This window comes from Aythya fuligula, chromosome 2 (assembly GCF_009819795.1).
Source record: "Aythya fuligula isolate bAytFul2 chromosome 2, bAytFul2.pri, whole genome shotgun sequence".
Lineage (NCBI taxonomy): Eukaryota > Metazoa > Chordata > Aves > Anseriformes > Anatidae > Aythya > Aythya fuligula.
Window position 1 is genome coordinate 7,144,773 of NC_045560.1, and position 23,683 is coordinate 7,168,455.

A 23,683-nucleotide genomic window follows, 5' to 3' on the forward strand; every position below is an offset into this window, starting at 1 on the left:
TTTCTGCTTTAATATTGTCCTAATCATTAATATCCTTGCTGAACTGCATATATTCGAGGGACAAAATAACTTCACTGGGAAAAGAGCAGCTACATGGGAAAGAAAACACTGCAAATGTCACACATAGCCTTTGAAATGAAAACAAGCGAGGAAGAAGTTGCTTCCAAGACAAACAAGGGATACACAGAGTAACAGGTTAGTCTGTGTTTTGAACAAGGCGTGGGAGGAGGAAGCGGAGGAAAGACTGGGGATGTTATTTACAAGGAAGACGGCGTATACTTCCCTCACATACTGCTGCAAGATAATAGGAGAAGGAGTGTAGGGTGGGCTCAGTTCAAGTAAAGTGAGGGAAAAAAAAAAACACCTACAAACCCTGTGGGCTTTTACCTGGTGCTTTTTTCAGTTGTGGATTGCCTGGGTAAGTGCAGATTTGCTATAAACCAGAAGGGAAGGCTCCAGTGACGAATTTCACAGAGCAGCTGAGGCTGGGAAGGACATCTGGTGGTCTCTGGTCCAGCCCCTGCTCAAAGTAGGGCTGCAACTTCTGGTTGGGGTGCTCAGAGCCTCGTCCTATAGCATTATTAAAATCTGCAAGGAAGCAATTTCACAGCCCTCTGGTCCCCTGCTTCAATGCCATGCCACCCCCAACAGGAACATTTGGCTTACGTCTACCTGAAGCTTCCCTTGGGGCCTCCTGGCCTTCCTTTGTGCATCCCTGAGATGCTTTGGCTCTGCCTTCTCCATAACCCCCAATAGGTAACAAATGACAGCTAAAAGATCTTCTCCTCCTCCTTTTTCCCCATATACCATGTGCTCCAACCCTGACCAACCTCACTTCATTTCAATACCATTAACCCATTTCATTTCAGTAGTACTAACCCAGTGCCAGCAGCTGATCACCTGTAACAGCAGGCAAGCACAACCACGTGATTTCAGCTCGCTGTCCTTTTCAGAAGAAATAAAGCAACCTAAACCTCCTTCCTTTTTACCATGGGTGTCCCAAGCTGCTTGAGAAAATGGGATTTTAATCACTTAGGATGAGGCAATTCTGAGCAGTGAAGCATTCAGGTAGCTTCAGAAATGAAGCCATGTGCTGTTTTGGCTCTTCTCAGAGCTCTGCAGCTTGGCACCTGCGCAAAGGTCTGAAATATCTGCTCTGAGGGGTCTCTGAGAAGTCTGGTCACTCAGAAAATGCTCCTCGGCCTACACAGACTTTGTTTTGAGTGGGATATAGTCATTTAACTTAGTGCTTCATGGTACATCGGGTTATTCTTTCTTTGCCACACAGCAGAATGTAAAAGTTTTGCCTGTGAAAAACTACATAACACAACAAAACTGTTGGTTTTTGTAAGTGTCCTGATGTCCTTGTTAAATACAATTCAGTTAAATATAGCACACCCTAAGAGCCTAATTCATTACCAACCCCTGTTTAGCACACTGAATAAAATCTACGTTAACATGACAGAGTGAAGAGCGTGTATCTGCATAAGTGTCTCTTACAGAGAGCTTAACGATGTGAAAGCACCTGGTATGGATTGCTCTGCAGATTTAAAAAAAAAAAAAAAAGCTGCAGAATGAGACAAGTTATCAATTTTACTACAAATTTTAGTCAACACACCCTTTGCAAGAGGCCCTAAAAACAAAAGACCACAGACACCGAAGCCCAGCACAATTCCTGCAATGCTCTCTGGAGTCACAGGATCATGGGGATCTTCTGTTAGCTCAGAAATAGCATGGCCCCGTTCCAAGCCCGCCCCTGCGACAGTGATGTGACCTTATCAAAAGGGTTTTGCTGACTACTGGAAGATTTCTTTATTTAAAATTCTGATGTACCTAGCTAGGATCAGACTTAAGTGGTGCTATTTGCTTGGATAACTTAGTCAAAACATCACACGATGGCTTTGCTATGCAGTGTGTATTGATGCAGCAGCAAGCTCTTCTGGGTGCACTGAATCAGCTCCATACTCCCTGTGCAACATTGAAACCTATCTGGACCAGCAAAAAGAGCTCAGATGAACTGTAATTATTGTGAGGCTTGAGAAAAAGGGGAGCATAAATAGCATGTTTAAACTTTAAGTTGAGAAGAGCAAATGCCCTTGAATAGAGTGATGCTTGCTATTCAGTTGGTGTCCTTCAGAAACACTGACTCTCCTGCTTTTAGTCTCCTGAAGGTGTTTCAGAGACAGGCAAGGACTGGAAAAGGTGCTGTTTCAAATAAGCTGCAGCAGAATAAACAGAAACAAAAAGAAAAATCCAATACGGGTCTGTATAGCTGTGTTCACGTGCACAGAAGTCGCTATGAAATTATTTGTTCTGATTAAAGCCAGCATTTTGAAGAGAAATTATGATGATGAAGGTGCTTCTACACTATTTATAAGCCACAGAAAATTATCAATGTTTTGCAGTAAACATACAGCCACATTTGTGTATATGCATCACTAATTCTGCACCTAGATTGTCTCAGAAGATCTGACCAAAAACATATGTCATTATTTCTTCTGTCAGCAGAAAGGAAAGTCTGACAGTCCAGCACCTTCAGTGGCACGATGTTGTTCCTCTCTTTCCCCTGTAACTCAGTCCTCTTCCTGCAGCCAATATCCCCTAGACAGAGTGGCCACAACTGCTTGTAGATTGACCCTGGGAACCTTTGCTCAATGAGAAAGCCTTAAAATCAAAGCCTTTTCTCAACCCTGCTCATTTGAGTTGTAGAAATGGTATATTAGTCCACGGGCTGGTGAAGAAGCAAAATTTGTTCCTGATGCAAAGTAGGCAACTGCTCTGAACCATGGAGGTCTACCACATCCTTCACGCTGCAAAGGAGCTCAAACACCCCTTTGGTGGTCATTTGATCAGAAACACGTACCATTTATCGCTATCTAGTCAAGGCTTCTCTTTTTCCCCAACAACAGGGCAAAGAGATACCAGTAGAAACCTGCTGAAATTCTCTATGGAGTCTACAGAAACAAGCCTCCCTCAGCTCCTGAGATGAGGTCCTTTCTGTGCCCACCTCCACCACAAACCCCATGACGGCTCGAGTTCTTGAGCCCTGGAGCTGACACCCAACCAGCCCTGGTGAAACTGCTTGCGAACTCCCCCTGATGCAGGAGCAGGATTCCTAGGGAAAGTTTTGAAGCGTGATTTCCCTCCTCAGCCCTGTGCAGGTGTCCTGCATAAGTCATTCCCTACTTGCCAGCCAAAACAACCCCAAACACATGGTCAGTGAAAGCAATAACGAACAATTAGCACATGCCTCATCTGCACTTACTTCACTACCGCAGGTAAAGAATGGGCCAAGCCCAGAGGTACTGTGTATCTTCCTGAAATAACATGAGCAATTTCTTACTTTTTCTTGATCTGGAGAAAAACTTGATGCCCCCAGGAGAGGTAGACGGGTTAGAATTGGGGGAGGACTCTTTGGAGGAGGACCTGAAGATCCCACTGAAGCTCATTCGGCGTGGGGAGCGTGGGGGAGACTCCTGGTAGGGGAAGGGGAAGACTGTTTTGGGTGAGCCGGGGCTATGTTTGGATCTCACAGGGGCAGAAACGGGACTGGAAGGACGGTTCTGGAGCCCTTTGGAGAAAAGGCCTTTTGAAGGGCTGCCTGCAGAGTAGCTTTCTTCCACCTGAGGAGAAGAGAAAAAAGGAAGAAAAAGAAAAAGCACCATTAATTCACTTCAGCTTGTGCCACTGGGATCTCAGAACTTGTCTCAACACAGTCATTCCCGTTTATTTGGGCTATGGATTAGCCAGGCCTGCCTGCACTAACACGTATGATGCATATGTGCCACCTCTCTGGGCTCCATGCTGCCTGTTAAAGATGACCTGAATTTCACCAAAAAAGTAAAATTATGTGCATAGACTTTATTATCACACATACAATTCTGGATATTTTTAGTAAAAAAATGTGTTTTTTTATTTTATTAGCCACATATTCTTATTCCTTCCCTGGAAAACTTAAAGGTGACTGGCAATAAATATAGATAGGGCAAACACAGTACCCTAAAGTCTTCCTCTTGCATTTAAGCACCCATCTGTGGAGGAGACTTAAGTCTCCTCCACACGATACAGCACAGCAGAGAGCACAAGTTCCCAAGCACCTGGCAGGTCTCTACAATGCCAGGCACTGCTACTTTCAACTCCAGTCCCAAAATAGAGAGACCATTTTAGACCAGCAATGTTCTAGCTAATTAGCCTGGCCTCCAGTTTGGGCATGACCTTTCCAACAGCTCTGTCTCTTCTGGGACCTGTGCTGGCTTTCCAGCCAGCAGGAATATCTGTGCACAACATAGCACAGCACTGTGCGGGCTCGCCCAGCGAGGGAGTGGGGGGAAATCCAGAAAAACAACCTAAAAAAAGGAGCAAAGATGAAATTCTCCCCACATGCAATTAACAGAAGCCTACCCAAACCGCTGTGGGATTTGCCTGTGCCTGAGCTATATGCAGAGTTTATTTCCTTCTGGATGAACAAAACACTCCTGTGGGCACGAGGCTTCTTTTTTAGCTGGGGTCATTTCTCATGAATGAAGGGCCTTGTTTCTGGCAGACGGCAGCACCGAGTTTCAGGTCTGCAGGGAAGGTAAAAGCAAAGGCCACGGCTTATGCACCCATGGGCACAGTGTGCTGCCTCCTGCACAAGGCATGCTGAGGTCCAAGCCATTTGCATGCCTCCTCGCTCCCCAGTTATGCAAAAAAAAAGGGAGGTATGGGGCAGACCACAACTCCTGCCTGCCAGGCACACCCGATATGCGTCAGTCAAGCTGGGCAGGGGTGTTGTTGCCATGGGAGGAATGGTGGGGAAAATAACAGCTTTGATTAGAAAGACTTAAATGAAAAAAAGGATGAAAGCTGGAATGGGTCCTGCTGTGTGGGAACTGCAGAAGGGCCTGCAGAGATCGTGGTCTCTCCTTTGGGAAGGTTCCCAACCTGAAAGGCCTGTGGTACTTCATCTGGGAGATGGGCACCAACAGCATGGGTCACCAGCAACAACACGGAGCCCCACTGGCATAGCAGAGCCCTGCTATGAACTCTGGCCTGTGCTCCTCTGAGCAGCATGGAAATGGCTGGCAAGATGCACAACTGCTTTTTATACCCGCACACTTATTTTTTATAGCACAGAAAAGAATGTCTTGGCAATACCTGTCCTTTTGCAGAAGCATTAGAGGAGCAGTTGCCCTCATGGGGAAATTTTTGGAATGGATAAATCAATTCTAACTAAAGCACTGGATACAAACACCAACAAGAGACTCTCGACTCTTGATTCATCAGAAAAGAAAATATAGTGTTTCATGCTTAATGCAGTGGCCTGAGCCCTCCAACTCCATCACAGTTTTGTGTGCAGTCTTGAAAACTCATTTCTATTCCACATCTATTCTTCTGTGAGGACAGTATCTCCTCAAGTACCACTCTAAGTCCTCTGGCACGCAGATTGTCTCGTGGTGAGTATTTATCATGAAGAATAGGTCACAATCGCTCAGCTGAGACTTGGAATAATTAACATGCTATAAATAAATTAATAAAAAAACCTGCATTTTTATTATGGGTAAACAGTCTCAAAGTGGTAACTTTTTCATAAAAGCTCATTAACTTCACTAAAATATCATCTGTAAATCATCCGAGACTCCTTACACGTGGTTCTCTTCTAACTACACAGCCCAGGAAACAACCAAGTAGCACAACAGCACCTCCATTCTACTGCTAAATCTACTGCCTGAAAGCTGGGAGTAAGAAGTACATTTTCAAGTTCATTTTACTCATAATACAAATCTGCCACCACTACTATAGTTTAGGACTGTTTCCAAGATTGTAATTTCATTATATTATTTTTCCTAAAGTGACAAGCGATGAAATTTGTAAAGCTAAGAGAAGAATGTCCTTCTGGTGCCACCTTTAATATTTCATGCATCTTTTTTTGCATGCTTATTTGATTATAACCAAACACGGACAGCAGACACTTCGAAAGACTATGCTGTCTTCACGGGATAAAGCAATTCTAGAAATGTAAAATGTCAAGGAACAATTTGTCAAATAAAATCAGTATTGCCTTGCACGCACAAGCCAGACATGGAAGCAAAATGTTCTCGAATTCTGAAGAGAAGCAGTGGGATGTTTTTATTTATTGCAATCACAACCAGTTGCTTTCCCTCCATCACGCCAGGCAGTTGAATTAGCTAATTGTTAGAGCACCAGGGGCACACTGCTAAATACACATGTGCATGCTACTAAATTAAAGGAAATTACTACAATGAATTCTTCCCCAGCTGCTCCACACATTAATTACACAAAGTTTACACCCCCCATCAAAGAGGATAAATACCTGTGATTTTGCTTGGGGAATTGCATCAGTATTTCTTTCTTAGAGTATTATTGGAGGCTAATGATTGCGAGTTTTTAAAGATGATTAGGTGCTTCTCTGAATAAAATCAGCAGTAACGACAGCTATGACAGCACACGGAAAAGTCACAAGGCGATATTAATTTCCAGGCATCAGCTGGGAATGCAGAAGGATCTCTGCTGTGGAAGAAACTGCAGCATCCGATGCAGACCCAGAGTGACGACTCCAGCAGTGGTGCTGGAGGAAGGCTGCACAGCTAGATGGGTCCTCAGCCTGTTCTGCATGCTTTTGGGGTTAATATCCTTGAAGCTGTGACAGGCAGGTGGGAACAAAACTCCCACACGTGCTTCTGAAATATAACTGTTTCCCCTACTGAGCTGTAGCAGCAAGACAGTATTGCACCTTGGATTCTCACATTAATAACCCTTTTAGATCAATTTGTGATGGCCCAGGAAAGCCAGTGAAGTGAGAATGAGCAGAAATATGAATCACACCTAGCAAATACACACAGTGACGGGGCTCATTTGACCCTGGCTGGATAATTGGGCTTTTGGAGATAAGTAGTGCAAACACCCGATGGAAGTACAATACAAATCAATGCACAAATAAGACCTAATTAAATTCAAAAACTGCCTGAAGTATGAAGATTGTTCACTTAAATAAAATAAATAAATAAATCAAAACCAAACAACTACCAACAAAACATCCCCTGTGTTGGCTTTGTGCAGAACCTACACGGGGTCCTTGAGCCTTACAACTGGTGATGCTGGAGAAGCAGAAATCTCAGCTTCTGAGCTCAGGTCTGCAGAGAACAGAGCAGCTGGAATAGGGCTAAACTAGCAGATGGGTAATAGAAGAATAAACGAGTGCCAGTGCAGCCCTACCCTCAGTCTGCAGGGATGTGCTCCCCGCTGAGGTTAAGCAGCTGAGCAGAGCCCCATGCTTGATTACACGTGCTGTTTCTGGTGACTGGCTTTAGCTGTTTAAGGCTTACATAGCACTGAGTAAATGTATCCCCAAATGCCATAAGACTACCACCAGTGTTCATGCTTCAGAGCACAAAAGGATCCTCAGCTGGGGACTGGGGGGAAACCTTGCCACGTTTTATAAACTGAGTGATCTTAGGCAGGCTCCTAAAATGTATCCAGAGCCAGCTGCTGTTGAAAATAAAGCAACAGAATGAGAGGAGAGTTGCACTGCTTTACATGGAGCAGACGTGCTTTCAGTTTTCTGAATGGAACGTAAAGTGGTAGCTTGGCACCTGTCCCAAGCTGGGCAGCTCTGGAAGATTTCATCTCAGCAAACAGCATCCTCACGGTTCCCCTTGTCCTTTCACCTGGATGAGGGGCTCTCTACCTCCCTAATCTCTTCTTCCTTTCCCACAACAATTCACGTTGATGTCTCAGAGCTATTCTGTGATGGACCAGCAGGCCTGCATCTTCATTTCCCATGGTCATTTTCAACAAACTCCTTGATGACAAAAATACCAGCATAAACCTCCACCAGTTCCAGACTACCCCATACCAGTGAGTGAGATACAGCTGGACACAGGCCCAAACCACCACACAGATGTTTTTTTTTTTTTCCCTGCTTGCTTACCACCCGCTGAGGATTTAACCTGTGCTGTGAGCACTCCCCAGACACTACCTGGGTTTGGGGAGAGCTCAGGCAAGAGACAGGCCCAGACTGCATGTGGCCACCCTGTGCTAGTGAGTTCAAGAGTCTGGCCCTACGGCAGGACTGGGCCCAAACCCAGCATTTCTGGAGCAAGCGAAATGTCCCTGACCTCTCTTACTACTACTATTGATGTATCCCAAGTATCTTGTGCTGGTAGGAATTATCCATCCTGAAGGTCTTCCAGATCTTCCTGTATAAGGCACTTCTCTACATCCAAAAACACCCCCCTGTCTTTGTATCACCAACAATTTTCATTGGAATTTCTATTTTTCTGTGCCTTACTACCAAAGTTCAGCCCAAGGACTGAGGTTGGGAAGTGCCACCAGTTCTGTCCCTCCACCCAACAGTCATCCTTTCGATACCAGCCTGCCATCTTTACATTAAAATATTTTCTTACCTAATTTGCAATCTTCTTATTTTACAAGAAAGATTAAACCACATTACATTGAATCACCGTATGATAACCCCCAATGCAATGCACTGAGACCAAACTATTCGTCCTTCACCACAAACCAGACTCTCATCATCCACACATGAGCCGTCTCAGTCCTGCCTCTTCTCACACACAGACACAAGTTTTCCCAACATTGTCATTTTCTTTCTCCTGCTTTGCATTGAAATTTGGATCCCTTTTCTCTTTTGCCAACTTATGTCCTCTGTAGGAAGCCATCTGTTTTCCCAGCCTAGAATTTAAGGACTGCTTAACTGCAGGGAAGAGAAGTGTCCTGTCGAAGAGTTGTGGCCAGAAGAATGAATGAGCTGTGCTGAGAAGACTCTGACCATGAGCAGGCAAAGACTGTCAGAGCTGGAGAAACCCTGCCTCTGCCCTTGTCCTTACCCTAGCACCTCTCTGCAGCCATCTCCACTGCTCTCCTAGAGGCAGAGGGCCCTTTAATAGGCACACAGCCTCCCTCAGAGATGCCCTTATTGCCTACTTCAGGAATCACCTTGGATTTTCATATTCCTTCTCCATTTTGGACAAACTCATCTCTCCTTGGATGTGCTACAGCTCCCCTCTGGGGTGACTGACTCCTGCCACAATCCCTTCCCATCTGGGATTTACAAAGCTCAGTATCTCTGAAAAATCTCTGGCTTTGAGTCAGTTACTGGTGAATTTAGATTCATTTTCAGAACAGTCTGAAAATAAATAAATAAATTAAAAGAAAGAAACCAACACCCTGTATGGAATACGAACGGGCTCAAACTAAACAGCCCCAAAGCTTCAAAATGTTTCCGAATTTAAGTGGAAGTTATTAAAAGTTCCTGAGCTCTGCTCATTTCTTCTCCAGCTCCAAAAAATTAGCACACTTATGGAGCATTTGAGTTTTGTTTGCTTTTACAACAGTGAGTTATTTGACCTTTATTTTGCCTCTTCTCTTAAAAAAAAAAATTGGAAGGCGAATAACAGGAAAGGAATCGCCTCCCACCATCCTTGTCAGGGACAGTAAGCACAATTAAAGACGACACACCAGATAGATGTCTGCACTTATTTCCTGCCCTTCTGCTGAATCTCAATAAAAAAGCCCTTTGATAAACTTAATTGGATGATTCCCTCATTCTGGTGGAATAAAAGAGCTCACAGAATCACAAGAACTGACTTCATTAGCCCGAAAGGTAATGAAGGACTTACTCTCCCAGGCACCATGAGGCTGCATTCACCACCATTAGTTCCCTTGGTTCTGCATGAGCAATAACAATCGGGATGACAACGTGTTTTACGGGATCAGAGATGTCACTTCCCAAAATTAAAGTACAATGACACTTCCCAAAATTAAAATACAATGGGATGAGGCTGGCTGATCTGGCAGGCCCTGAGAGCCCTGAATGGCCATCCGGATGGTCAGGGTTGGGTTTCCCACAGCAAGCAGGAGCATGCTGGAAGGAAGGTGAAAGCAGGGCTGGCTCCAGGTGAGATGAGGATGGCTCCTGGTTCTGTTTCCTAACCATAAATGTTTCTGTCGAAGCAGCAGAGGGGAAGGAGGCAGGCATAAGTCAGTGCAGACATTGTCACAAGTGTCCTTGTGCCAAGGCTCGCTGCATCCACTGCAGGTGCCCCGTGCCGAGGCTGCCGCAGTGCCTGGGACATGCTCCCCATCCTTCCTGCTGAGGCCAGCTCACTGTTCACAAAGAAACGGATAACTAAAGGCTCAGAAAAAAATAAATCAAAAGGAGATTTGTTATCTGGGAGAGAGGGGGATAAAAAACAGACTTTTTTTCCTTCTCCTCCCTGTTCTACCATTTATGAGTCACCGCACAAAGCAAAAACAATGCTGGGACCAGAACCAGGGCAAAGCGCTCCCCTGAGTCTTTCAGTACTGGAGTCATTCCTCAGATCTTTTCTGATCCTAGTTCATCAACATTTTCCTGCATTACTGACAGCAGATCTGTAAGTCAGTGACAGATGCAGTCATAACAAAACCTACATTTTGCCCTGTTCATTGGTTTGCACGTCCAAAAAACCAAAGTAATCCTTTAGCCATCACATCACATCCAGAATCTATGTACAGATGATTACCTGCAGCTGCTCTCAAAACCTAATCAAAGTTTTATGAAAGATTTTCCAAAAATAAAGTCTTCATTATTTGCTCCTAGGTGTCACTGCTCAGTTTGGCCAACCTGAAATGGGCAGTCTGCTTGTAAAATGTGTTTTAAGTGACTCAGGTCATTCTGCATTGGAGAGTTTCCTGCTCTCTTCCTCCTCATTTTTCTGTGAACTACAAACTGCAATTTGCAATTTGTACAGTAATGAGCCTGTATTTCTTTCAAGTCACTGATAAAGTAATATATAGTAAAGCAACAATATGTTTTGTCTGCCTAGAAACAAAATTCTCCACTGATGAGTCTCAACTTATTTTATCAGCCAGGTTTTATTCACTTAGTAGGCTCCACATTTGGTCAGTATCATTCCACTTTCTTAAATCTAAATGTCCTGTGCTACATTTTTATGTGTATGACACCAATACATTTTCCAACTAAATTTATAATCTCATTTAAAAAGCCAAATTCTCTCATAAAGAACTGTTTGCCATTAATTCCAATCAAAATGAGTCTATTGTAATAGCATTATTAACTATCCAATATTAGATATTTCATTGTTTTACCCAGGACTAATGCCATACTGACAAATCTGAAAATTATCCTAATTACAGGCATTGTAAATATTAACATAATAATTGCTTTTTTTTTTTTTTTTTTTTTCCAGTCTTTTGCAATCTCCTCTCTGCTCCAAGATTTATTCAAAATCATCACTAATCAGCCAGTTCATTCAGAGCTGTTTTATCAAGGTTGTTGGGTTTAATTTTAAAATGTCTAGCAGTGGTATCTTCCATTTTAAATGCCCTTGAGTCATTAATGGGACAGAGTCACCATTGTCATCTAAGATAAACATCTCACCTGCTTCTTCTCCATGTAGAGAAAAAAACATTCAGTGAACACTCATTTTTCAAACCTTCTCCTATATTTTATTAACAAATCTACTATTTCTCTAAAGTGACAGAGCAATATTATTTTTCGAACTTCTTTTCTTCCTATTCCTCTCACCTCCATATATAATTTGCTCCCCACGGACAGTTTTCTCATGTCGTTTTCTTCTCACAGTCATTCACAATCCCAGGCTTTCATCTGAAAGCAATGGTTTCCTGTAATTCCCACACCTCTTCCTGTAACCTACATTTTAGATGAAAGATCTATAAATATTCCAAGTGTTAACAGCTCTAAAATTGCTAGTGCCACCTTGGTGCAGGGGGGCACTCATCACTGACTGCCACCCTGCCACATCATGCCATCATTATTTTCTGTTCTCCAGCTCAACATCATTCAGGATTCTCTAGTCCTCTAAACCTTACTCCCCCCCACTTCTGCTGTCTTTTCCCAGACTGAGGCAATCTAGTATATTTAATTGCGTCTTAACTCCTAGTTATCCTCATCTATACTAATGTATTTAATGATCCTGTAAGGTCATTCTGTGAGAATTAAAGCCAATTCTGGTGAGTCTTTGAGTATGGGGCAATCAGTAGTACCAATAATTTTGGACAAAACCACCAGCACAAGTATTAAAGCACTTTGTCAGGCAACAAGAAAGGCCACAATATCTGCTACAGGCACAAGAGCCACCTTGCTGCATCAAATCACACCAAAAAAAATCTCTGCAAGAGTCTGCAGAGAATTATACTCTGCCTTCAAGAGAGGAAGGTGAAAACCACCCTGTCCCCTTCCTGCCATCAGGTTACAAAGCAAATAAGAACACATCAGCTATAATAATAACAATGCCAAAGAAAGTGATCAAGGCTAAACTTCATGAAATATATGCCACATTCCCACCACTGCCAAAAAATTCTGACGTGAGAAAGTAATTCTGCACTTGAGTTCCTAGCTGTGAAATGAGGATTATTGTCACAGAATGATGATTGAGAGGCACTCACATGGTGAAGTGCTGAGAATCCTTGTGAAAAATGTTAGTACAATTTCTAAAAGCTTTTCAAAAAAAAAAAAAAAAAAAAAACAAAAAACAAAAAAACACCGGTATTAAATTAATCACAGATCAGATAGACAGGCTGTGAACTACTTTTCTCTAACTTGATATATAGCCCAGGTGACAGAAGAGTTAAGTGCAGGAAGACATCTCTGATTAATTGCCAGTCTCCAACATGGCTGGTGAATGGAAAAGTCATGGTATTGATGAAATATTGGCTTAGAGAATGCAAAAGTTACAGATCACACTGTGATTTCAAACTTGAACAAATAAAAAACATTTCACTTGAAAGTGAACAGTAACTTGGGAACTTCCCTGCCCCCTCTGCAGAGGCCACTGGGATGAGGTTCAACATGGGTAAGTGCCGGGTCCTGCACTTGGGTCACAACAACCCCAAGCAGTGCTACAGGCTTGGGGGAGAGTGGCTGGAAAGCTGTGGAGAGGAAAGGGATCTGGGGGTGCTGATTGATGCTCACATGTGCATGAGCCAGCAGTGTGCCCAGGTGGACAAGAAGGCCAACAGCATCCTGGCCTGTATCAGGAGTAGTGAAGCCCAGCAGGAGCAGGAAGGTGATCGTCGCCCTGTACTCTGCTCTGGTGAGGCTGGACCTCAAGTGCTGTGTTCAGCTTTGGGTCCCTCACTACAAGAAGGACATCGAGGCCCTGGAGCATGTCCAGAGCAGGGCTACGAAGCTGGTGAAGAGCCTGGAGCATAAGTCCTGTGAGGAGCAACTGAGGGCACTGGGGGTGTTTGGGCTGAGGAAGAGGAGGCTCAGGGGAGACCTCATTGCTCTCTGCAACTACCTGGAAGGAAGGTGTGGGGAGCTGGGGGTCGGCCTCTTCTCACAGGTAACTGGTGATGGGACCAGAGGGAATGACCTCAAGTTGTGCCAGTGGAGGTTCAGGTTGGAAATGAGGAGACATTTCTTCTCAGAAAGAGCAGTCAGGCATTGGGACGGGTAGCCCAGAGAGGTGGTGGCGTCACTGTCCCTGGGGGTGTTCAAGGAGAGGTTGGACGTGGTGCCCGGGGACATGACTTAGTGGGTGACACTGGTGGTAGGGGGATGGTTGGACCAGAGGATCTTGAAGGTCTTTTTCAACACTGATGATTCTATTAATTTCTTTATGTAGCACCAGCAGGACCTGGCAAACTTTTAGTTTAAATGAAATAAGATCCTGCAGTCTGATGCTAGTCATCAACAGCAAAGATCCCATCCTTCACATTAAGGAGAAAAATGATATTTAGAATGAGATGTGTGGCAATGGATTTCATTAGATGATCTGTTTTTTATCATAAGTTGGGCACTGGCAGCTGGTCTTTTATCACTTTGTTGCAGGTTTTGAGCAGAGCTCTTGGTTAGGAAAAAAAATATCTTGGTCTTACACACTCAATCAGAAAGGTCAGTTAAAAAAACAATTTCAAATGTCAAGCCCCAAATGATTATTCCAAAGTTAATCACACTTCCACATAAAGAATTTGACCCAGGTTTGGGAGGGAAATAAAACACATCCCCTGAAACTGCAAAAAGGGGTAACTACTGAAATTTCTTCCAGTTCTTCCCAAGTCAACCACTCATTTAAAAAAGTATCCCAAGACCAGTAAGAGAAAAAATGGGGACTTCATAAATGGTAAAGTGGAACTTGTTAAACAATATCACATAACACTACACACAAGGAACATTAGCTTTAGCATGTTTTTTTCTTTGGGACTGAGATTCATGCAGCTTCCCTACCTTCCTTTGGGAGAAATCAAGTTTCAATTAGGAACACCTGCACTCTCCCAGCATGACAACCCTTTCCAAAACCATCTTATTGTTCACTTTATTCAACCCACCAAAAAAGTCCCTTTTGATAACACTGTTTATTTTAGCTTCCTTGGCATCTATGAGTTCCTCTGAGTTCATCAGTGATTCCTGTGTCACAGTCTTAAAAGGTCCGGTGCAGAAAAGAACAATGCTGATGTTATAAACATACTAATTTACTAATAGATTGCAGAAGATTTTAAACAACTATCCTTTGCTGCGAGGTGTAAAGGAATAGAAACTCATGCTGTCAACAGGGCTAAATTATTATCATTCTAGATGCAGATTAGCTTCACTAAGGAGATATTTATTGCTTCACCTGCCTTGAACTATAACTGCAGACTCTTTGACAAATGGCCTATAACAGGTTTAATCTTCAGAGAGGTCCATATCCTTGTAACTATTGTCATAAGTCTACTGCATAGACTTATATATAGACTATAGATTATAGTCTATATAGATTATATTATATTATATTATATTATATTATATTATATTATATTATATTATATTATATAGACTATATAATCTATATAGACTATAGATTAGCTTTTGGGGGTATCTATCATTTACAGAAGTCTCTCTCCTCACCAAGTCCTAACTTGGCTGGTAGGGAGCAGACCAACTTGTACATCAATGCTCTGTGAAAATTATGAGGTCAGGAACCTGAACATGATAGATGCTATGCACGATTTTTATTGCTTTGAAGAATGTGTAGGCACTGTCTAACTGGTCCTAAAGTTGTCCATTGAATATGCTCATCTGATCATCTGAAAGTAGGCAGACTCTGAATGTATTGGTTTAATGTAATAGCAAGTTGTTGGAAAAACAAATGCTGGCAATGCCTACAGAAGGATAACCTTGAGCTAATCTCACATCAAGAAGGAAATATTCCATCTTGTTTATGGGTAGATGCTACCACTATGACTCCAGCAATTGCAAGCAGTTTCTTTTGACAGCACCATGGATGGATAGATCAAGGATGCTGAACAGTTAAACCCTCTGTAGCCTGAAGTCAGCAATTAGGAGGCAACTCAAGGAAGACAGACAGACAGCCACAGATGCCTATTTGGGCACTGCGTTTCTGTAGAAACACCACAAATTCTGGAAGCTAACTGTTTTCCTGAGAATGCAGTTACCCAATACCACTTTATTGAATTACAACATTACACACAACATGTGCAGTTTCTAAAGGAATATCACCACAGAGGTTATCATTCTTTACAGGTGATAGCATTAAGCACTGTCATGATAAGGCCTGCAAAAATCACAACACTTGCCCTAGAGTATCTCTTTCAATGTGTTAATGGCATGGCAGGAAAGATTAAAATCCCGAGACTTTTTTAAGTCTAATAAATTGTGTTTATCTCCAAGGAACTCAGCCACTACAGTGAAGGTGAAGCTTTGGAAATATCCTACCTTGCGAGAAGCATTTTTGTCTGTGTTCTCCACATCACCGTCCAAGAATGGCATGGCAAAAGAGCTGAGATCCTGCCAGAAAAGAGAAGAAAAAATGATGTCTTATATTAACGTCTTCTTCCTTCCATCAGAGCTCCCATGATTGTAGCCCACTCTGTTATTTCCAAAGTGCCCACTGCTTTACCCATAGCAACTGCCAAAAAGTAATAATGTGGGCTCTGATAATTCTCCTGGCCTGTGAAAGGGAACAGATTTAAGTAACTAGTGAATAGAGAGCCCTTTGCAGCACTTCCAGTTCATCACCATCAAAAGGCATTCAGCATCTGGACAGCCAAAGCAGAAAGTCCTGTAAAAAGTTTCAAAAGGGGGGTACCCAAATCCCATGGAAAAAAATTGTAGGAAATTACAATCTAACTATAGCCACTTGCTCAGCAAATGACTGATCTGGCCTTTAGTGGGGACTACAATCTTTGTTTAAAAAGTATTTATGGTGATGAAACCTGAATGAGAATATGTCAATGTTCTCAAAATAAGTAACATACATAGCGAAGAGGGAGAAAACAGAAACGTGGTGTTGAGGATGAGATAAACAATTCATTTTCACAAGGTAGAGGAGCCCCTTCTGTGACTAAATTCTGTGCAACTGGAGAAAATAAAGCCATAAGAAAAGCACACATGCTCATCTTTAACTAACAAAAACAAACTGTAATTATATTCTACCTCCTGCCGTCTGTTCTGTTTATGCTACTTCGTGTTCCAGCCACGAGATTTTTAGGGCTCCTTTGTAAACGCATAATGAAATTTTCTGTGTTAGTGTCAAGTTTAGCATCTGTCTGATCAGAAAAGTAGATAATGAGTAACTCCATGAGCAAAAACATGGTTGTTAATGTTGCGTGCTGAAGAACTGAGGCTTGGATCCCAAGCCTCAATCTCAAAGTCAGGAAAACCTCCTCAACACAGAGCCTCTCTAATGCAAGGCATCACCCTTTAAATATAATGATTCAGAGCTTCTCTACCATCACATCTGCATCTCATTTAAAATTGCTCAAAACAAAAATAAATAGCAATTTCACTTAAACCTAATTTGAGATTAAATAGAGCTTAATTAAAAATTAGCACTGGCCGGGAAGTCTATGAGGCTTGCTTGCCAAAAGGCCTTCAGAATTCTGAACAGCCACAGGTCTAATCACATCACATTGTGTAATCATACTAAATCCAAAATATGCTCAAAAATGTGTGTAACTTGGGCATAATCCTTGCAAGTGTTCGAAAATATTCTGGTTACATAATGAACAACAAAAATAAGGAACAAAATATTGAATTACTGGAACTGAAGCACATGGGAGTAACTCGTGCCAAGCTGGAAGGGGAAAGAAAAGCAACCCCACTTGGCCAAACTGGCCCCGAGTCCCTAGGCCACAAACCAAAGTATTCATGACAAATAAGTGTGCTCCAAGCTATGTAAATTCAATGGGAATCATCTACCAAGGCCCAAACTACAAAGCACCAACCCAACTGTGTGTCACCCTCATCACCACGCTTTGACGTGTGTTTCACATCACGCTCGTTTGCAAATGCAAATGTAAGCAAATATTTCAAAACCAAAAGAAGAGTCAATTTGTTCGCTTGTATTTTCATTGTTATCAAGATTTGACAGGGGTTAAACCAGGCACCACAGAACCTTAAAGAGAAACTTCCGTATTAATTTGCTTATTCCTATCACTAATAAAGACCAAAATGACTCATGTACTCCATCTAAAAATTACCTAGCCATAAACAGTGTTTATAAACATTATCAATAAATGGATTATTATATTCCTACTTCATAGATTACCACAATAGTTAAATAATAAATCTCTGTGAAGAATTTTAAGAACCTAATGGAAAGTTACACAAAATCATATCCCCTCATGTTTACTTTAATTTAGCCAAAGGATTTACCGACACTTTCTTTGACCCATCGTTGGTAGTGAAGAAGCTGGAATCTGATGTGTGCTAAATCATTTTCCATTAAATAAATCAAGGAAATAATACCTTTTGAGCTCCACATGTTAGCATCCCTATATCCCTACTTTTTGTAATTCACAAGGAGAAGACCTGCAGTTTGGGAAGGCTGGAGCCTGGAGGAAGAAAGTTGGTTTTTAAGGGGACACATACCTAGCAATTAGGGTTGAAAAAGCTGTCCAGGAAACCTGGAGCAGCTGGGAATGAAACCATTACTTCTCTTTTGAGCAGAAATGTTCAAAAACAGGAAGAGGTAGGTAGGCAGAATTATTTTCCTACCAGCTAAATTTCAGTTGCCAGTTACAATTCCAAGCTTAAAAATGGATACATGCTATATTCTAAAGCCTAGAAGTATGAAACTCACCTGATGATTTTATTCTATTTTGTAACTCTCAGATTTGATGGAGGTAAGTTTCCTTCATTTGTTTTCAAATGCAGAAACAGTACATCTCTACTTACAGGTGGAAATAACTGGAGCCATAACAGAGCCTCCCTGGACAACATGAGACCTTTCTTTGTCTGCTAGCGAACATTTAAGCAGGATAATTTTATTTGTAGTCCCATGACAGAGTCTGTAAGCGGCTACCTAACAATATTTTCATCTTTCTCTTCTTCATGAGACTCCAGTTACAGAAGGAAAAAATGCATATATCAAAAGCCAGGCTGCAAATAGTGCTCTCTCAATTCCAGCCTGTTGGCTAAGCAAGGAAATCTTGGGTGTTTATTTGCTCTTTGTGTCTCTGCAGAATATAGAACAGATAATTTCTTTTTTCGTGTTGTTCTACATCCAGAAGCATATGCAGCTACAGGGTTGATGACACAGTACCTCTTAAAAAAAAAAAAAAAAGGAACTGCTCCAAAAGTGTTGCAAAACACCTGTAACACCTCTTGACAAGCCAGTGGTTCAGCCTTAGCTCTTATTCCGTACCTGACTGCTCTGATTTTATGCTAACTGATACACATTGAAGGCTTGCTCTGCCATCATCCTAGGACTTAAACTAGTCTTAGGCAGCTTTTTCACTTCTACAGAAAGCTGGCGATGCTGTTATCCACTAGCCCTCTCCAGCTCTGCTTCATTACACTTGGTATAAATGCTCTAGAAAATCCCATGTTCTGGGGAGACATTAGAAAAACTTCTGCAAAGGTGTACAGTGGTGTGTTGGTAAGAGCAAGATCCTTCTCATTTGAGACTGCAGAGCCCTGGCTGAAGACTAAATGGCATCACTGCTTGTATCCATCATTTCTGCATCACATCCTTGGAGAGAAAACTTCTACAGAGACCAAAATCTGTGCTCATCCCTGTAGTGGGAAAGGCTTCCAGAGGCTGCAGCTCCTAGTGGTGCTAACCTGGAATTAAGGTTATTCAAAGTCTATTTTGTAAAGTTTTGTGAGCTTTCCTGTCATGCTTCTGTTCCTCAGGAGGTCCTTCCCATTGCTCAGTGCAGACCAGCAGCTAGACATCAGTCCTGTCATGCCCCATTAGAAAAAATGAGCTCTTGAACAGTTTAGATGTACTTTACAGCCACAAGGCTGGTTTAGATTTATATCCAGACACACACACAGAGCTACATCACTCCTTCCTGATTCCTCTCTTTTTCCTTGGACAACCCTTGTATCAGAATACTTGGAAATATGTGAAAAGAAGGAAGAATAAAGATTTTGTTATTGGATATCTTGGGAAGACAACAACAACAAAAAAGTCCCTTTCTCAGAACTGTTTTGGAGCATAGGAAGGAAAACCACATTTTAGGATACAGAAAGCAAATATATCAGCTGGCAACATGCAGCCAAATGGCAGCAGGAGCAAGGTTTGGTTCGCCAAGCAATTTTTCACCTTTTCCAACCAGTTTCAGTTTCTTTCCTTACCAGGGAGAATTCCTGCCAAAAAAAGCCTGCCCAGACACGCAGGTCTGGACGTGGCTGCAGTTGGGGACCTTGGTGTCAGAAAAGAGTTTCCAGCAATTCTGTTGCAGAGGCAGCAGGCTTAAATAACAAACCACTAAAGCCTTGAATCCAGTAAGCAACGTAGTTGGAATAAAAAGGATTTATTATTATTATTGTTATTTTTTTTTTTGTTTCAAGGCTGCTTTGGCAGCCAGGCTAAAAGAGCTTCCCTGCAATAGCTGAAGCTGGTGAGCCAGTAAGGCATAACAGGATGGGCTGTGAATGACAGGTCAGAGACCTATTTCCAAAGTGTTTTGGGTGGGAGTAAGACTTGTTTTATGGTTCTGATCAACAGTGGTCTACCCATCTTTCTCCTCAAAGGAAAAGGGGGAGAAAATACGATGAAAAGGGCTCAAGGGTTGAGATAAGGACAGGGAGGTCACTCACCATTTATTGTCATGGGCAAAACAGACTCAGCATAGGGAGATTAAAATAATTTATTGCCTATCATTAGTGGAGTAGCACAATGAAAAAACAAAAGCAAACCACAAACACCCCACGGCCCATCTCTGATGTAAGGCTGAGTCCCTCTGCTATAAAAAACTTCGGGAGCCCAGCGGAGGTAGTAGCAACATCATGCAGTCCTGACTACTGATGGTCCCACCTATGAGACATCACTTTTCTGCTTCACTAACTTCTATGTATGGGCTAGGACTGCACCAAATTTAAGGACGTGAGATGCCTGCCAGACAACGCAGTCTCTTTGCAAAATATAACTCAGGCAGGAGGTAACAATTTACTGAGATGGTTTCTCAATAAGGGGAGATGGCTCCTTTAATAAAATAAAGAAAACAAGAGACTGAGAAATTAAGACAAGAGTGCCAAAGAGTGCTGATCTCATAAAGCACTGCTAAAAATCGCACTCCTCAGCATCTCAGCTTTACAAGCCTCTCGGGGTCTCCTCTTCTGCTAACATTACTGAGCATGTCAACTGTCCTACCAAGGACAAAGAAATTCAGGATATTTATTCATATAGTTGTGAACCACTTCTTTCAGCTCAGTCTGTGCACCAGCAGATTTTTTTTATTTTTTTTTTTAGATCAGCCTTGGTTTGTACCTATTACAAGCCTATAGGGAATTCTGAATAGTAAATATACTACATATGCTAATAGCCTGTGAGCAGAATCCAAACTTTGAACTCTGTGGAATAGGGTGCATAACTAAACAGCTCTGATTGCATTCAAATTTTTCTTTATGAGAAGAAGCCTTTTACGGTTTATATCAACTCTAATATTCCTATTGCACGTGGAATGATTCAAAACTGACCTACACAGGAATTTCTATCCCTCTGATTCTGTTGTTTTGATATAACAGGCATAGTATCGTAGGACTTGCTACACGGCTTTATTCCTTTAGGAGTAGGTTGCTCATTGCTTTGCTTTTCTCCCTCCCCCATGCCATCTAGACTGCAGCATGTGTTTTGGAGACAGATATATAAATTGCACTGTGAGACATAGGATGCTGGTGACTAAGTCTCGGGATGACTCAATGGGAGTGGGCAGTAACAGATGTACAAAGCTGGTTACATTTGTGCAAGCCAGCTTTGTACTTCACAGGGCTATGGCAATTTATTTGTGTACTGTTACTTTTAAGGCTGTTCACATTAAAAATGAACAATTGAGTGGGTCTGGACAGTTTGAGATGGTAGAAATGAGCTATAGAGGCTTTATTTTGTCCACAGCATGAAGATGCCAGAAGCACCGTGGTCCTTGGTGACTGTGCAGGACCAGTTGCACAAAATTCAGTGTCAAGGTGGACATAGCACCAGACTTGAACTAACAGAGGGTGTAACACCCTAATTTTTTAAAATAAGTTAAAATAAATAAATGACCTGCCTGGAAGAAATGGGAAATATTCAGTCCCAAAGAGGCACAATCTAAAAAGTTAGGGAGCTATGGCTGGCTGAAATCCAACACAGAACTCAGTATGTGAAGATCACCATCCATCTGGTGATTATTCAATGTCCTATAGCAAAAAAAAAAAGCTTGGAAGTCTCAGCTGCAACAACAAACAAGCAAAGAACTAAAGAGTTTCTGAAGCTACTTCTCCCCTGTTCTCACTTGTGGGTTGCCTGGCTTGAGTTGCCACCACTTGATCTGAAAGAGCTGCTAAAACTGAGAATTTCTCGGAGAAGGGGATAGAGATAGAAATGAAACCTGTAATTCCTTGGTATTTCCCTCAAACAGCTGTCCAAGCTGCTCATCCTGAGTTATCCTGACCATGAGACACTGGCAGCCTCCAGCACACCCTTCCAAACCTCTCGACTGATCCTGACCTTAAACTACAGCCAGCAGCCCACAGCAAGCGTACCTCTTCTTCTGAGGCTGTAGGCAAGGTTCATAAAAAAAACCTGCAAGAGATTGTGGATTGCTTTTTGTTTTTCTCTCAATCTCAGAACTAAATCACCAGAACACATTCCTACACTGCTCACGGAAAAGCTGAAATTTTCTTTCAAGTCTCTGCTCTCCTGCCAGGAAACACCTCGGTATCTTCTTGGTGATTCAGCCTTTGCAACCGAGCTGAGCACAGCCTGGAGCACTCGGACCTGGGGTGGGATGTGATGTCCACAGAGCCCAGGGTGGTACAGAAACATTGTGATGAAGAGCACTGCTCTCGCCTAACCAGAACATCACACACCATCACTGGGGGATCTCCAACACAGCCTGAGCAAGATCCCCATGCACATGACAGTCTGGTTTGTCAGCTCCTCCACACCAAGAACCACACAGCACGGTGACTGACAGCATGCGTATTACAACAGCAGACGGACAACCTAGCGAAAGCGTAAATAACAAAATGTCATTAAAAAAAATAAAAGAAAGAAAAAGAACAGCAGAGCAAGCAAGTCAGGGAGGAAAACAAAATTCTCAATATTCCCTGTGACACCACGGTCCACACGCAGTGTCTGCAGTGGCTGGCTCCTGCACGTATCCAGCCTATGGAAAAAATCTGTTGCTTTTTAGATGTTGCAGCTTGCTTTACAAGTATGAAGCTGCCTACTAACAGGGGAGCAAGGCTGGATGTCCCCCAGTGCTCCACAGACTCTGGTGGTTACAAGCTCTTTATTAAGCCCAATTTTTAGGTGCTCAGCCTAAGACAACCTTTCTCTGGCTAGGCATTTTCTCCAAGAAACAACCAAAGTTAAAACAGGCAAGGTGAAAGCAGAAGAGAACATACCTCAGCCCTGGTGAATGTGATCAGATGAACAATGAGATGATCGGATGAACGATGAGGGAGTTAAGAAACAACCAGAAGAGATACCACTGCAGGGAGAGATGGCAAGAGACTGCCAATGTTCAGATGGCTCATCTCGGTGCCAACAGAATTGCTTTCCAATACTTACATAAACGAGACACAGAATCCCAAGGTATTTGCAGAGAAAAAGTACACATTTTCTATAAAACATAATGTCAGCCACAGTGGAAGAGCAGAACCACAGGAAACAAAAGATGATTTTGCCATTATGTAATGAAAACACTTGAGACGCTACAGCATGGGGGCAATCTGACGGGATTCAAAGCCGGGATCATCATGAGTCTTTCTAAATCATCTCCATACTTTATCTGCTTAAGAAATCACTGTAGTTGACATTTTGATGCTTTTCTTCACTCTCTGTAGGCCAAATCTCTTAGAAAAACATTTCCTCAAGGAAGAGCAAAAAGAAACAGAGTCAGAGCTGAAAACCTCCAGCTGACGGCATTATCTGAGAAATCCTTAAAGGGTTCCCCCTTGCATACATCTCACTAAAAAAGGTGGATTTTCTGCCTGGTGTGAATGCCATAAGCACTTGAACTACAACTATTTTTTGCAGTTCACTGCATCTAGGAAGACAGCTGCCTACTGCCTCCTCTTTCCATTCTTTTCAGTTAATAACCATGAATAATCTCAACAATTAGAAAAAAAATAATAGCTGGAAAGCCAGGTAAGTGCTAAGAGCTGGAAAGCCAGGTAAATGAGGAACCTACTCTGATCAGGAAGTCCCTCAGCTAAAAAAAGAAAGTAAAAAAAAAAAAAAAAAAAAAAAAGTTTAGAAGC

The 23,683-nt window shown here is 42.4% G+C and overlaps 1 protein-coding gene across 3 annotated transcripts in view; it reads right to left on the bottom strand.

Annotated features, from left to right (window-relative positions):
- The window catches only part of PRKAG2 (protein kinase AMP-activated non-catalytic subunit gamma 2), a 209,317-nt gene that overhangs the window by 127,748 nt on the left and 57,886 nt on the right, over nt 1–23,683 (bottom strand). For all 3 annotated transcript variants that reach the window (XM_032180954.1, XM_032180955.1, XM_032180956.1), the window contains exons 2-3: nt 15,701–15,772; nt 3,344–3,623 (exon numbers count right to left, since the gene is read on the bottom strand). In XM_032180954.1, the coding sequence (XP_032036845.1) occupies nt 3,344–3,623; nt 15,701–15,772 (352 nt within the window). The remainder of the gene's footprint in view (nt 1–3,343; nt 3,624–15,700; nt 15,773–23,683) is intronic.